This window comes from Oryx dammah, unplaced genomic scaffold (assembly GCF_014754425.2).
Source record: "Oryx dammah isolate SB20612 unplaced genomic scaffold, SCBI_Odam_1.1 HiC_scaffold_11, whole genome shotgun sequence".
In the NCBI taxonomy this organism is placed as follows: domain Eukaryota; kingdom Metazoa; phylum Chordata; class Mammalia; order Artiodactyla; family Bovidae; genus Oryx; species Oryx dammah.
The window spans coordinates 7,950,737-7,963,749 of NW_024070195.1; the positions used below are offsets into that span (position 1 = coordinate 7,950,737).

The 13,013-nt window shown below is 46.0% G+C and overlaps 1 protein-coding gene across 2 annotated transcripts; it reads left to right on the top strand.

The window, feature by feature from the left end:
- Positions 1-299: 299 nt before the first annotated feature.
- EDN1 (endothelin 1) lies at positions 300-7,553 on the top strand. Of its 2 annotated transcripts, none has more exons than XM_040249870.1 (5): positions 300-969; positions 2,526-2,694; positions 4,018-4,176; positions 4,329-4,442; positions 6,339-7,553. In XM_040249870.1, the coding sequence occupies exons 1-5, from the start codon at positions 906-908 to the stop codon at positions 6,439-6,441; spliced, it is 609 nt and encodes a 202-aa protein (XP_040105804.1). In that variant the 5' UTR covers positions 300-905; the 3' UTR covers positions 6,442-7,553. The 2 variants fall into 2 exon arrangements, with proteins under 2 accessions (XP_040105804.1, XP_040105805.1); XM_040249871.1 differs by having other exon boundaries at positions 451-969; positions 2,529-2,694.
- The last annotated feature ends 5,460 nt before the right edge of the window (positions 7,554-13,013 follow it).

The following is a 13,013-nucleotide window of genomic DNA, read 5'->3' on the forward strand; positions in this document are numbered from 1 at the left end:
CTCGAGGGGAGGGGGATCAGAAGTCAGAGAAAAGTGTGTGGCTCTATCTGCCAAGATAAACTGACCCCGAGTCGGTGGGAAGAGGGGATGGAGGGAGAGTCCCCCGGTCTGATCAGCACTAAGGAATCAGAGAGACATAAAAGGCAAGTGAAGCGAACAACAATTAAAAAAAAAAAAATTCCCCCCGCACACAACAATACAATCTATTTAAACTGGAGCTCATACTTTTCATACCAATGGTATGACTTTTCTGGAGTCCCTCTTCTGATTCCTGAACTCCGGGGCTGGCAGCTTGCAAAGGGGAAGCAGACGGCTGCGCGCCGCACGGGCAGGTTTACCAAAGGTCCCTCTCTAATGGGTATTTTCTTTTTCTTAGCCCTGCCCCTGAATTGTCAGACGGCGTCTGCCTCTGAAGTTAGCAGTGATTTCCTCTAGAGCCCGGCCTTATCTCCGGCTGCACGTTGCCTGGTGGTGACTAATGACACAATAACATTGTCTGGGGGCTGGAATAAAATCGGAGCTGTTTACCCCCACTCTATAGGGGTTCAATATAAAAAGCCGGCCGAGAGCTGTCCAGGTCAGACGCGCTCCTGCCTCCACGCTGGGACCGGCGCCTCCAGGGTCCGCGCGCCGCCGCCGCCGCCGCCGCCGCCGCCGCCGCCGCCGCCGCGTGCGTCCTGGGACCGCTCGCTCTGCCTCTCTGCAGGGCAGAGACTTCTTTTTTTTCTCCCCGTTAAACAGCAATCAGGTCGAAGTACCATTTTGAGATCCGGAGAACCCGAAGCGCTTGGAAAGAACTGAAGCTGATTTTTTTTTCCTGCACTTTTTCTTTTTTTATTCCCTTCGAGTTTAGTTTGCAGGGGGAAAGATTTTGAACCCTTCCTTTAATCCGCCCCCACCCCAGGATGGATTATTTCCCCATGATTTTCGCTCTGCTGTTTGTGGCTTTCCAAGGAGCTCCAGAAGCAGGTAGGCACGGTGATTTGTAAAATCCTTGAATGCTGGTCTTTTTTCCCACCTTAATGCTTTTCTTGCTTCTGTTTCTCCCACTGCGTTTTACGACTGCCGCTCAGAAATCAAGTGCAGGGGAGTTAGTGCTCAGAGCTGCTCAAGTTTTCTAGAGGTGGGGGGGAATCCTCTATGGAAGACCATTGCTCCTCTAGCATTAAAGTGACATGATTATTATTGCCTAGTGTGTTTATTGGCTTTTAAAAATATGACTTAAAGACAAGATGTAATTTAGCTAAGTGTGTGTTAGCAATCTTTCTGTTCAGACAGGTAAAAGGACATATAGGTATTTATATCTTATTCAAATACCGTTTTAATAGTGTGATAATGTGTAAAATATTCATACTTTTCAACTCAAAGCCAAGGAATTTTATTCAAGTCATTCAAGCAGTTTATGCACACTGAAATCACCTGCAGAACAGTCTGGGGAAAAAACCCTCCAGGCGGTTTCAGGGCGAAGCAGATGTTTTCTTTAAAATTTGTCATTATTGACTTTGGGTTTCTTTTGGCAGGTTTTTGGCACTCACAACAGTGTGAGCTCCATTTCCAGTGTTATTCACCTGTCCTGGGAGGGGAGCTAGAATAAATCTTGGCTACCGAGGGATTTAGATAGTATGTGAGCATCTGCCCGTTTCTTTCTTTTTAGGGTCAATGCACTTTTTTTGTCTTTTCATGACCCCGACTGAAGAGAAAAGGATGTCAAGGGAATGAAAATCCTGGAATGTGTCTGATCATTTGAAATGTACAAAATTGGGCAGATAAGCTGCAGGGCTAACTTGTCAGTAAGAGGAGGCAAGGCTGCTGTGAGGAAGGGGGAGCTGGTAGATCCCACGCACACCCTCCTGATCCCGGGATTCAGAATCCAAAGCCCACAGAACCTTGTCTGGGTTCCAAGAGCGGCTGCTTGTTCATTCTGGGGTTCGCCTGTTCAACTGACTTCTCTCTTTCCAATCACCTCCCCAAAGCTCTGGATTTCCACCTAAGTTCTAGAGGTGCCGCTCTTCTGAGCTACTCCCTGCCTTAACACAAGGTGGGAAGCAGTGGGTACTGAATGGAAGGTCATCCCGCCTGGGGAAGTGGCTCGGAGTCTAGGGAAAGGCAGTATGACTGACTGAGTTTGAGGCTGTTTTGGTCATCAGCCCATTTTAAGCCACGGTAGGCTGCGGGCGGTTCCATGTAGAAGCCAAGCTAAACGGCCCATAAGCAGTGTTTCTAAGTATTTCCTTGAAGGCTGCGTCCTTCGTGGCGCTGGTAAGTCCCGTTTCAGGAGCTTGTTTCCCCTGCACTTGTTTAATCTCTCTGGAGGCAGAGAAGCCAGTGGCAACACAGGTGAAGTCATGTTAAGGAGGGAGGGAAAAAAAATCATCCTTTTTCCTCTGTGTTTCTTGCTGGAGGCTGATGGTGTGCTTCATCTGCTTTCACCTGCTCTAATGGCTCTGGCACCCAGGCCGTGACCCGTGTGCCTCGGGACCTCGGAGCAGACACCTCCCTCTGACCGGCTGTCTCTCTCTCCCCAGCGGTCCTGGGCACTGAGCTCAGCGCGGGAGCGGAGAGTGGCGGGGAGAAGCCGGCTCCTGCCACGCCCTGGAGACCCCGCAGGTCCAAGCGCTGCTCTTGCTCTTCCCTGATGGATAAGGAGTGTGTCTACTTCTGCCACTTGGACATCATCTGGGTCAACACTCCAGAGTGAGTCTCTAGAGGGCATCCTTACTCTAGGCTTTCTCCCCTCTGGCTCCACGGGAGACTGGAGCCCCAGTTTCTCTGGTTATTGTCTGGCATGGTCTCTGAAGGTAGCACAGCTGGCCACAGGAAAGGGCCTCCGTGGGTGTCATGCATCTCGGGGGTTGGGGGGAAAATCTTTGTATCAGGCCTAGGGGTGAATGTTCTCGAATTCCCTGGGTTTGAAGAAGCCACTGCTGAGGTCATCTGTGGGTTAGTTTAACCTGTGCTTCTCATGGGAGCGTAGAGACTTGAGAGGCAGAAGTGATGACAGAGACTTACAGGCTGTCTCCCCATTTTACTTTTGGAAAAAAATAAGACCCAGATTGTTGAAGTCATTTGCAAGGTTGAGTTTGTGCAGAGCGAGACCTGGAACTTGAGTGTCTTGACTCCTTTGTCCTTGCCCTTTGGAAAAGCTTCATGACAGCAGGAGGAACACCTTGATCAGATTTCTCTTCTGCCTCCAGAGTAAAGAGAGCAGTTTCTCCCCTTACTCCCTGCGAAATAATTCATTCATCAGAAAGAATTGTAAACAAAAACACACTGATTGTACCTGCAGAGTCCCGTTATAACGAGGATGACCAAAATCCAAACAAAATCAAATCAAACCAAACAAAAACCATGGCAGGCCTAATATTTAGTAAGGTGATACTTCTAAGGGGAGGACTTTACTCCTTGGTTGAGAATCATAATGAACACATTGGAAATTACTGGAGAGCCTTCTGGCAAAGAGTCCTCTATAGCCACATGATAATCACCAAAATCCCCAGAGGTGTGCAGATATGGCATGAACCACGCTCCAGGTAGTGTGTTTCTTCCAGCCTCCCTGGGGGCCCCTTTTAGCATATCCATGTATCACTTGAGTTGAAAAGTCGGTTTTCAAAATCATGTGAGTCATGGTTTTGCATGGAAGTCCCCTACCTCCCAAGAGCTGTTAACTAAGTAGAGAGAAAAGGAAGAAAATATGAAACAGATACCAAAGCAGAAATGTCATAGTTTTGGCCAAAAAAGCAAGGCTGCTGTGTCAAGAAGAAACTGAACTGTGTCCAGAGTTGACACGGAATGTCACTGACTTAGAGAAACTGATTTTCTTCCGGGTGGGTCCACACCCTCAGGGCCATTGATGGGCACATGGTCCTGACTGTTACCACTTTTGACTCTAAATTTCACTACCAAATGCTGTGGCAGGCTCTCCTTCTGTCTTAATGGAAGGCGGTTGCCCCCAAAGAATGCAGCCTTTGGAGAGGATTAATTATGCTCATATCTTTTGTTTCTCTCTTTCCATAATAGGCACGTTGTTCCATATGGACTCGGAAGCCCTTCTAGGTCCAAGCGCTCCTTAAAGGACTTCTTTCCTACAAAGGCGACAGTCCACAGGAAGAGATGCCAGTGTGCTAGCCAGACAGACAAGAAATGCCAGAATTTTTGCCAAGCAGGAAAAGAACTCAAGTGAGTAGAAACACCTTTGTTTTTGATCAGCTTTTTGGCCTCCTGACCTTCTTCCTCTCTTGATGCTGTCTTCTTGTTTTGAAGAAAGCAACAGAGACACTGAGAACAACCAGCGTTCCTGTTGCTGAAATGTCCTCCCTGTATTTTGACAGGGACCAAGACTCCATGGAGAAAGCCTGGAACAACCGAAAGAGAGGAAAAGACTGTTCTAAGCTAGGAGAGAAGTGTCTTCAGCAGCAGCTCTTGGCCGGAAGGAAAACAAGAAGGTAAGACTCTTATGAACAGCTGGTCCCCTTCACCTATAAACAGTCTCCAGTCCTTCTTACCTCCGTGGGAGAAAGGCTTAGAAGACAATACGAAGGGAAGGGAGGAAGGGAAATCTCTGTGTTCTCTAGACTTAAAAGAGCCAAAGAATCCTTCTCAAAAGTTTTTTTGATGTAGTGGAAACTAACAGCAAAATAATAATAATTCCCAAGTCGGGTCAGAAACAGTGGTTTACATAATTCAGTGTGCTGCCCTTTAGCGCACACACCACTCATCCAAACAAAAATCTGTTTACGGACACCTCTGTCATCTGGTCACATCTAGTTTTTGCATCTCTGAGTCAATATATTTACAGCTTTCCCTGAGAAATTAAACATCATTTCAGGGAAAATTTATTTTTTTTAATCATGTATAATCAAATTCTTCAAAAACATAGCAGTTATTCAAATGGCCAAAGGGAAAATAAAGTCATTAAGTAGGGTTGGTGAGAGTTAGAACATGTCGTTTTTCAGGTTTATTTATTTACTTTTTTAATAGGGAAATGCATTCGATGGAGACTCAATGTCATTCTCAACAGCTTTCTTATTTTTTAATCAGTCATGAGCTGGGATCTGGATTAGTAACACCCCAGGGTTGCTCTGAGGGGCTCTATAGTAATAAACCTACCACAACCTAAGCATCTTGAAATTCACAAGCTGCAGGGAAGAATCCTGCTTTCAGATCTGTCCTATAGTCTATGATTCCCTCTCATGGTCAGAGGCATTTTTTCCTAGAAATCCAGTGGCAAGAAGTTCTAGGATCCAGTGTTCTGAGCACAGGCCAGGAGGTCATGGATGACTTCTGAGCTGTTCACTACTGTCTGGGGCCAAGCTCAGCGCTTCCCACGTGACCTTGAAGTCTCCATGTTTATGAACTCAGGTCACCAGTGCTCCTCCAGGCTTCCCTGGTAGCTCAGCTGGGAAAGAATCCGCCTGCCGTGCAGGAGACCTGGGTTCGATTCCCGGGTCGGGAAGATCCCCTGGAGAAGGGATAGGCTACCCACGCTGTATTCTTGGGCTTCCCTGGTAGTTCAGATGGTGGAGAATCCACCTGCAATGTGAGAGATCTGGGTTCAATCCCCGGGTCGCGAAGATCCCCTGGAGAAGGGCATGGCTACCCACTCCACTGTTCTTGCCTGGAGAATCCCCATGGACAGAGGAGCCTGGAGGGCTACAGTCCACAGGGTCGCAAAGAGTCGGACACGACTGAGCACAGCGCAGTGCTTCTCCAGACGGCAAGATTATGTAAACCACCGTTTCTGAACTGACTTGGAAATTATTATTTTTTTCTATTAGTTTCCATTACATCAACTATTAAATCAATGTTACTGTTCTTCCCACCCAAAGAAAACATTAAGCCTGCAAAAATGATAGTTTTTAATTGCCATAAGACATTTGCTTTGGGCCCTGCCTTGTAGGCCTTCTTGTTTTGAATTCCTTTTCCCCTCGAAGCCCACTTCAATTCCTTATGTGATTGAGAATTTGAAACCTTTGCTGAGTAAGTGTCTCCATACAATCCCACCAAAGTTGAAACAGTGCTTGGAATAGGGCTAAAAAAGAGAAGAAAGTATCTCTAGTCCACCTTAAAATCGTGCTTTAAAATTTCTTTAACTCCCAGCCCCTGTAGATATGACCGCATCACCCCTCTCCTTGCTCACCGAACCCTGCGTTACCCTAGGCATCAGAGGCAGTTTATTTTCATTTGAGGTTAGTAGAGAAGCACGGGGTCATGGTTGAGGGTGAAAGTTGAGGATCCAGATTTAGATTTGTTTGGGCCAGATTCTAATTTTAGATGTTTCTTTTGCCCAAGAATAATTTTTTCTAAAAAAAAATTTGTTTTCTCTTGTCTGGTTTTAATAGGTTGGAGGCCATCAGCAACAGCATCAAAACATCTTTTCGTGTTGCCAAGCTGAAAGCCCAGCTCTATAGAGATAAGAAAGTGATCTACAACCGTGCTCACTGAGGGCAGGTTTTTGGGGCCTGTCTGAAGCTCTTCATCCATGGAGAGCCCTGGGCCTGACTCTGTGCGCTGCCCACGCAGCTGGGATCGAGGCAAATGCATCCTGCCTGGTCAGACGATTTCTTGTTCCAGACTGGCAGGGGACCAGCGCCCTGGGTGCAAGCATTCCAGGAAAGGTTAAGGAGTGCCCCCAGCCAGTCTTGTCTCCATCCGAGCTGACTGTTTTCATCCATCTCTCCTCCATGGGGGTGGCAATGGGCCCCGCAAAGAAGGCAAAGAGACCCAGTGACCTGCAAACTGGAGGAGGAGAGGAGATTCCACTTGTGGGCGGAGTTCCCAAGAGGGTCCGAAGGGAGTGTTTGTGTCTCACTCAGGCGCCTGGCACATTTCAGGGAGAAACTCCAAAGCCCCGTGAAGATTTTTCTAAGGAATGCACAAATTGAAAACACTCGAAGAACAAACACTCAAGTAAAAATGAAAAAAAAAAGACTTGTTTTTCTAATTCGTAAAATGCAAAACTGAGAGAAACTGTTACTACTGAAAATCAGAATGAGTTTCATGCATAGGAGACTACCTCATCCGTATTGCACTCTGACAAAGCATTTCCCACCTTTAATTATTGCCTCCCCAAACTCTTCCCCTGCAAAAAAATCCCATCCTAATTCCTAGCCTTGTGGAAGTCTGTCTAATGCATCAATAGTAGATATAACGTTTTCATGGTCATCTACTAGCTCTGTTCCCTAAGGAAAAATGAAAAGATCAATTAAATCAGGAGTTTCCCTTATTTACCTTGATTTTTGGAAACACAATGGTATAGGGTTGTTGTGGAGAGATATTGAAGGGTAAACATTGGTGATGCTTTAAAGCAGTAAAATTATTTTCCTTTATTGGCTCATGGAAGAGGTTGGATTACATTTTGATGTACTTATATTTTTATAGATATTTATATTCAAACAGTTTATTCCTTATATTTACCATGTTAAATATATGTTTGGGCAGGCCATATTGGTCTATGTATTTTTTTTAATGTATTTCTGAATGAAATTGAAAAAATGCTTTGTTTTGCCTGTCAAGGTAATGAACTTAGAAAATAAATATTTTTTTTCCCTACTGTACTAATTCTGAATCATCTCTGAAATTTCTGAGAGGTGAGCCACAGTGGTAAGATTCAAAAAGGGGAATGATTAAAGATGGTTTCTTGGAAAGGTGACAATCAGAAGGAAAAAGGATCTTCGCTAACGACAACAAGAATTTGATTTATATCTTAAAAGTTGCTTTTAGATTGCATTTGTGAAGCTTCTCAGTTGTGTCCGACTCTTTGTGACCCCATGGACTGTAGCCTACTAGACTCCTCTGTCTGTGGAATTTTCCAGGCAAGAGTACTGGGTTGCCATTGCATTTAGCTAAACACAAAACAAAAATTCAGCTTTCACACCTCTGTCTTTTCCTACATAGCCACTCTCTGCTTCCTCGCACCTGCAGACTCTCCAGGGACTTCATCCATTAACTTGGCTTGGCCTGCTAGGACCCAGCAGTTTAAGCTGATGGTGTGGTGAGAGGTGCTTTCTCCGTGTTAATAAGCTAAAGGAAGTGATAGCAAGGCCACCTCCCTGAAGGTACCAAATCACACACATTCCACACCAGAGTTGCTTTGGGAAAATGGCCTGCTCAGAGCGGATCAGGGCTCCCAGTGGCTTTTTTATTTGCTCAGATTAAGAAGCTTGTTTATTGAAGAACACCAAGTACTTTTGCTCTTTCCCGGTAGCCCAGCGCTGGACACACGCCCATGGAGGCAGAGATGCCAAATGCTGATTCTGGGCCCCTCCTGCTTCTCATTCCCTCCCTTCTCTCCACTTTGCCTTGGCTGACCTGCCACCAGTGGGGAGAAGAGCTTTGCAGATGCTAGTTGCCCACAGAAGCCCATATGAGCTTGATCTGCTTCTGAGAATCTTCACCGCTTTTCTCTAGCAGGGTCTGAAAGAATGCCCTTGTTGCTGTTTGCTGTTTTAGCTGCTCAGTCATATCCGACACTTTTGCAACCCCATGGCCTGTAGCCCATCAGGCTCCTCTGTCCATGGGTTTTCCCAGGCAAGGATATTGAAGTGGGTTGCAATTTCCTCCTCCAGGGGATCTTTCTGACCCAGAGATCAAACTCGAGTCTCCTGCTTGGAGGGCAGATTCTTTACCACTGAGTCACCTGGGAAGCCCGAAGGAATGCCTGGTTTTTCCTCAAATAACAGCTCACGGGGGTTACTATTCTTTAACAGTGGCACGTCTGAAGGATGTTCAGTAGCAGTCTTCAGGTAGGCAGAGCCAGTGCCCTGGGCAGGGTTTCCATCTTTGCAGGCATTGCTTTTCATCTTTCACTGTTTTGGTTTTAGGAGACAGTCCAGCGTCTTTGGGATGCCCCAGATGGCTCAGTGGTAAAGAATCTGCCTGTGATGCAGGAGACACGGGTCCAATCCCTGGGTTGGGAACATACCCCGGAGAACAAATGTTCTCCAGGGACCATACCCCAGAGAAGGAATGTTCTCCAGGGAACATACCCTGGAGAAGGACAGAAGAGCCTAGCGGGCTACAGTCCATGAGGTCACGAAGAGCAGGATATGACTGAGCTTGCACGCATGCACCACTGACTTTGGGGAGATTGCTTATAGAGTTCATTTTATCTAGCACAGTTTCTCGGCCTGCGGTTCTCAAGAGGATAATGAAGTTTTGCCCACATTGACAAGGGCCTTGGCCTGAACTTAGCCCCTGCTTAATCCTGAACAGCTCTTCTATCCCCTGGCATCGTGAATTTCCTCATCTGTGCACTGAAGAAGACGAGGAACTCCTCTAACAGCCATAAGAGCGAGCCTGAGATCACACGAAGTGGAGGTGATGGGCAATAGTGAAGATCCAAGCTCGGAGAACGTGGATCTAAGATATTTAAGAGGGAGTTGCCGTGGGAAGAAGCCACTGAGCAAAAGTAAAACACAGGAAGCAGCAGAGATAAGATTTTTTTTTCTTTCTTTCTTAAAAAATTATTATTCAGACTCTTAAATCCTCTTCCTCCATGCTTCCTGCCTCAGTAACCAGCAAGAAAAGTTAAAAAAAAAAAAAAAAAGCATGAAGCAGCGCTCTTAGGGCATGAGAGTCAGTAGTAAAATAAACTGGAAGGTTTTTAGGAAGTCAATATTTTTGGAGTATTTAGAGGAAAGGTTGAATATTACTCAAGGGCCATGCCAGCTCAAGGGTGAACTCACAGGATGGTCGGCCATACTTCTTGCTGTTTTCCCAGTAAAAGCATGAGTTCTTGAAGCCCACTTAAGATTTCTCTCTTCACGTTTATGTCTCTCTTCGTGATCAGGAGCAGGCAGAGCTTTGATCTCAGGGCTCCAAGGACCAGAGGATCCTGGGTGGGGAGAAGTGGTCTTTGGTGAAGTGAGAGACATCTGTTATCACACTTCATTCTCACTCCAGGGATGGGCTTCTTGTGTGATGGAAACCGTTGCCCTTTCTCCTGCCTGCGCTTCCCTGAAATGCTCAGGGTATTAGACTAACTAGAGTTTTTACAACCACCAGTATCATACTAAGCAGGAGTTCTCTCAGGAAAGAAAGAGCAATCTTTGGTTTTACAAGATGAAAGGGCCGAGACTCAGAGAGGGAAGTGGCTTACCCAAGGTCACACAGCAAGCACCTCTGGAGCCTGAGACCTTGATCAGGGCTGTATCACTCAGAGATGATTGGAGGTCTGTGGAGACAGAGGCTCAAGCAAACCTTATGAGAGGGTTCTAGGTGGTGAGGCAAAATCACTCTTTGTAGAAGCTGTGCCTTCTAGCCTCCCTGGCGAGGCCTGCCAGACCCATTCTTCTTAGTACTCTCTCAGGAGCAACACTGGGCCCCAGAGCCCCGCTCACGAACATTTCAGTTGTATGCTATTTGTTCACTGATTCATCTTCATGACACCCATGCACAGAAGGCAGAAACACTGTAATTCACAATGTCTGCCTTCAAATCTGGTGCCATGAGGGCTTCACTGACAACTTCTAGAAGAAGATCCAATGAAGAAGAAGAGGGCAATGGTGATGAATGTGATGGCAGAGGTGGTAGTGTTTCCTCAAGCCGTGGATGATGGTCAGAGAAAGATCTGGGGCTGAGGCCATTGGATAATGAGAACAGAAGGGCCTCAGCCGTGGGGGTCACCAACTGAGGGAAGTGATGCATTCCCAGCCTGACAGGCAGCGTGCTCTGGGAGGCAGCCCATCCAGACTCTGACATGCCAAGTCTTCTTCTTTCTGCAGCTCATTTTTCTCTTTTATATTCTGAGTCATTCCAAGCCTCCACCCGAAACTGCTGTGGAAGTGTCCAGGGATGACATTAACAATCACTGGCGTGGAAAAGGCACTGACCAATTGGAACAGACCAGGGCAGAGTCACGGGGCGGCTCCGTGACTCCAGCAAGCTCCTGGTGGTCTCCAGTTAGGCCAGGTGTTAAACCTCCAAGTGTGGGAAATTCCAGAAGTCTGGGGAAGCCGAAGGGAGCCAGGATGCAATTTCTAGACTTCTTGCTCTATGGCTATTTACCAGCTATTATGAAAGTAAATATCTCAGCCACAGCCAAGAAGCTACCTAAATGGAAGCAACCTAAATGTCCATCAACAGAGGAATGGATAAAGATGTTGTGGTATGTATATACAAGGGACTATTTCTCAGCCATTAAGAAGAATGAAATAATGGGGTATATAGCAATATGGATGGACCTGGAGATTGTCATATTAAGTGAAGTCAGTCGGACAAAGACAAATAACATATACTATCACTTAGATGTGGAATCTGACATAAGGATACAAATGAACTTGTTTACCAAACAGAAACAGAATTACAGACTTAGAGAATGAACCTAGGGGGAAACGTGGGGGGAGGGGGTGGAGAAAGATAGACTGGGAGTCTGCAATGAACATGGACACACTGCTATATGTAAAATAGATAACCAGGGAAGTTCCCTAGGGGCGAAGCGGTTAGAATGCCATGCTTCCAGTACAAGGGGCACAGGTTTGATACCTGGTCGGGAACTTGCTTCATCATCACCCCTCTGGGTCATCCTTTCCCTCCCCATGCCCGCCTCACTCATACACTGATCTTCTTTGGTATAAATGGAAATAATTGAAGGTATTCTTGGTCTCCTTGGAGGTTTTTAGCAGGACCGTTTGATGGCGGCCAAAACTGAGGTTTGCCTCAGACCAGAACTTGCTAGGGTCCTCGATCTACCGGAACGTCCAGCCTCTTGTACTGGAAGCATGGAGTTCTAATCACTTCACCGCTGGGGAAGTTCCCTGGTTATCTCTTTTAAGCACAGCCATGTATACATGTTCATCCCAGATTCCCAGTCTATCCTTTCCCCCTCCCACCTTTCTCCGTTGGTCATTCTCTAAGTCTGTGGATCTGTTTCTGTTTGGTAAACAAGTTCCTGTGTATCGTTATTTCAGATTCTGCACCTAAGTGATAGTATATGATACTTGTCTTTATCTGACTTTGCACAGGATTGTCAAGAAGGAGCTGCTTGTAAGATTGGGTCTTGGCCTCTTGGATTAAGTTTGGACCCAGAAAGGTAGCCAGATAATTTCTCATTAAATCTGAGACACTTCAAACAGTGCTTGGTGATGCTCTTGGCAATGATCACAGCCTGTCTTGGGCAAACTGGGAAGCATGCTCACCCTAAAACAGGAGAAGCCTTGAAGGAGGTTAGAATTTCAGATCCACCTTGATCTCTTAGAGACAACCTGGACCTTGGCCCTGTTTAAGTAGACTCGATGTCTGTATCTCTTTATCTTCAGACCAGGCAAGGGCAGAGAACTTTCACCTTCTCTGGTGCCTCCAACCTTGAGCATAGGTTTTCAGGCATAATATATCAATGAATTAATAAATGTACAGATGGGTGACAGGGTTCAGTAAGAGAAAAGCAGAGGTAATAATAAGACTTCAGAAGATTTATAAGACCCACTTATAGGGATCTCTGGAGAGTGTGTGGCTAAAATATTCTTTTATTTAGGCTCCACTTTAGTGGCAATTGTCCCAGTTTGGGGAGAGTCTTTCTATTTCTTTGTACTCCAGTTCACCCCGATATTACCACTCTAATAACAATCTTCTCCCTGTGGTTCAGTCACTATAGCCATGGATGCACCGTATATAGAAAATAATTTATGTTACCTCCCCATCTCAAAAAAATCTCCCATTGCCACTCACTCTCTGCTTCCTAGAGTACAAAATGTTATCTACTGACAGTAAGAAGGACCAGATAAAAAGACAAAGCAGTATTATAATTTCTGAGTCCTTCATTCTTTATTACAAATATTTTCAAACATAGCCCACGTGTGAGAGAAGAGTATAATAAAGCCATCATACGCATCATACAGTTTAACAGCTGTCGAACATTTTTTCTTTTTTTAAAGAGCCACTTTATTTTTTGGCCGTGCTGAGTCTTTGATGCTGTGCTCAGGCTTTTTCTCGCTGCGGTGAGCAGGGGCTCATCTTCCAGCAGCTTTCTCTCGCTGCGGTGAGCAGGGGCTCATCTTCCAGCAGCTTTCTCTCACTGC

Excerpts from the sequence above, each read along its gene's own strand:
- EDN1 (XM_040249870.1), top strand. The coding sequence starts at position 906 with ATGGATTATTTCCCCATGATTTTCGCTCTGCTGTTTGTGGCTTTCCAA. Across the intron at positions 970-2,525 it reads CCAAGGAGCTCCAGAAGCAG|CGGTCCTGGGCACTGAGCTC; the intron begins GTAGGCACGGTG and ends CTCTCTCCCCAG. Across the intron at positions 4,177-4,328 it reads CAAGCAGGAAAAGAACTCAA|GGACCAAGACTCCATGGAGA; the intron begins GTGAGTAGAAAC and ends GTATTTTGACAG.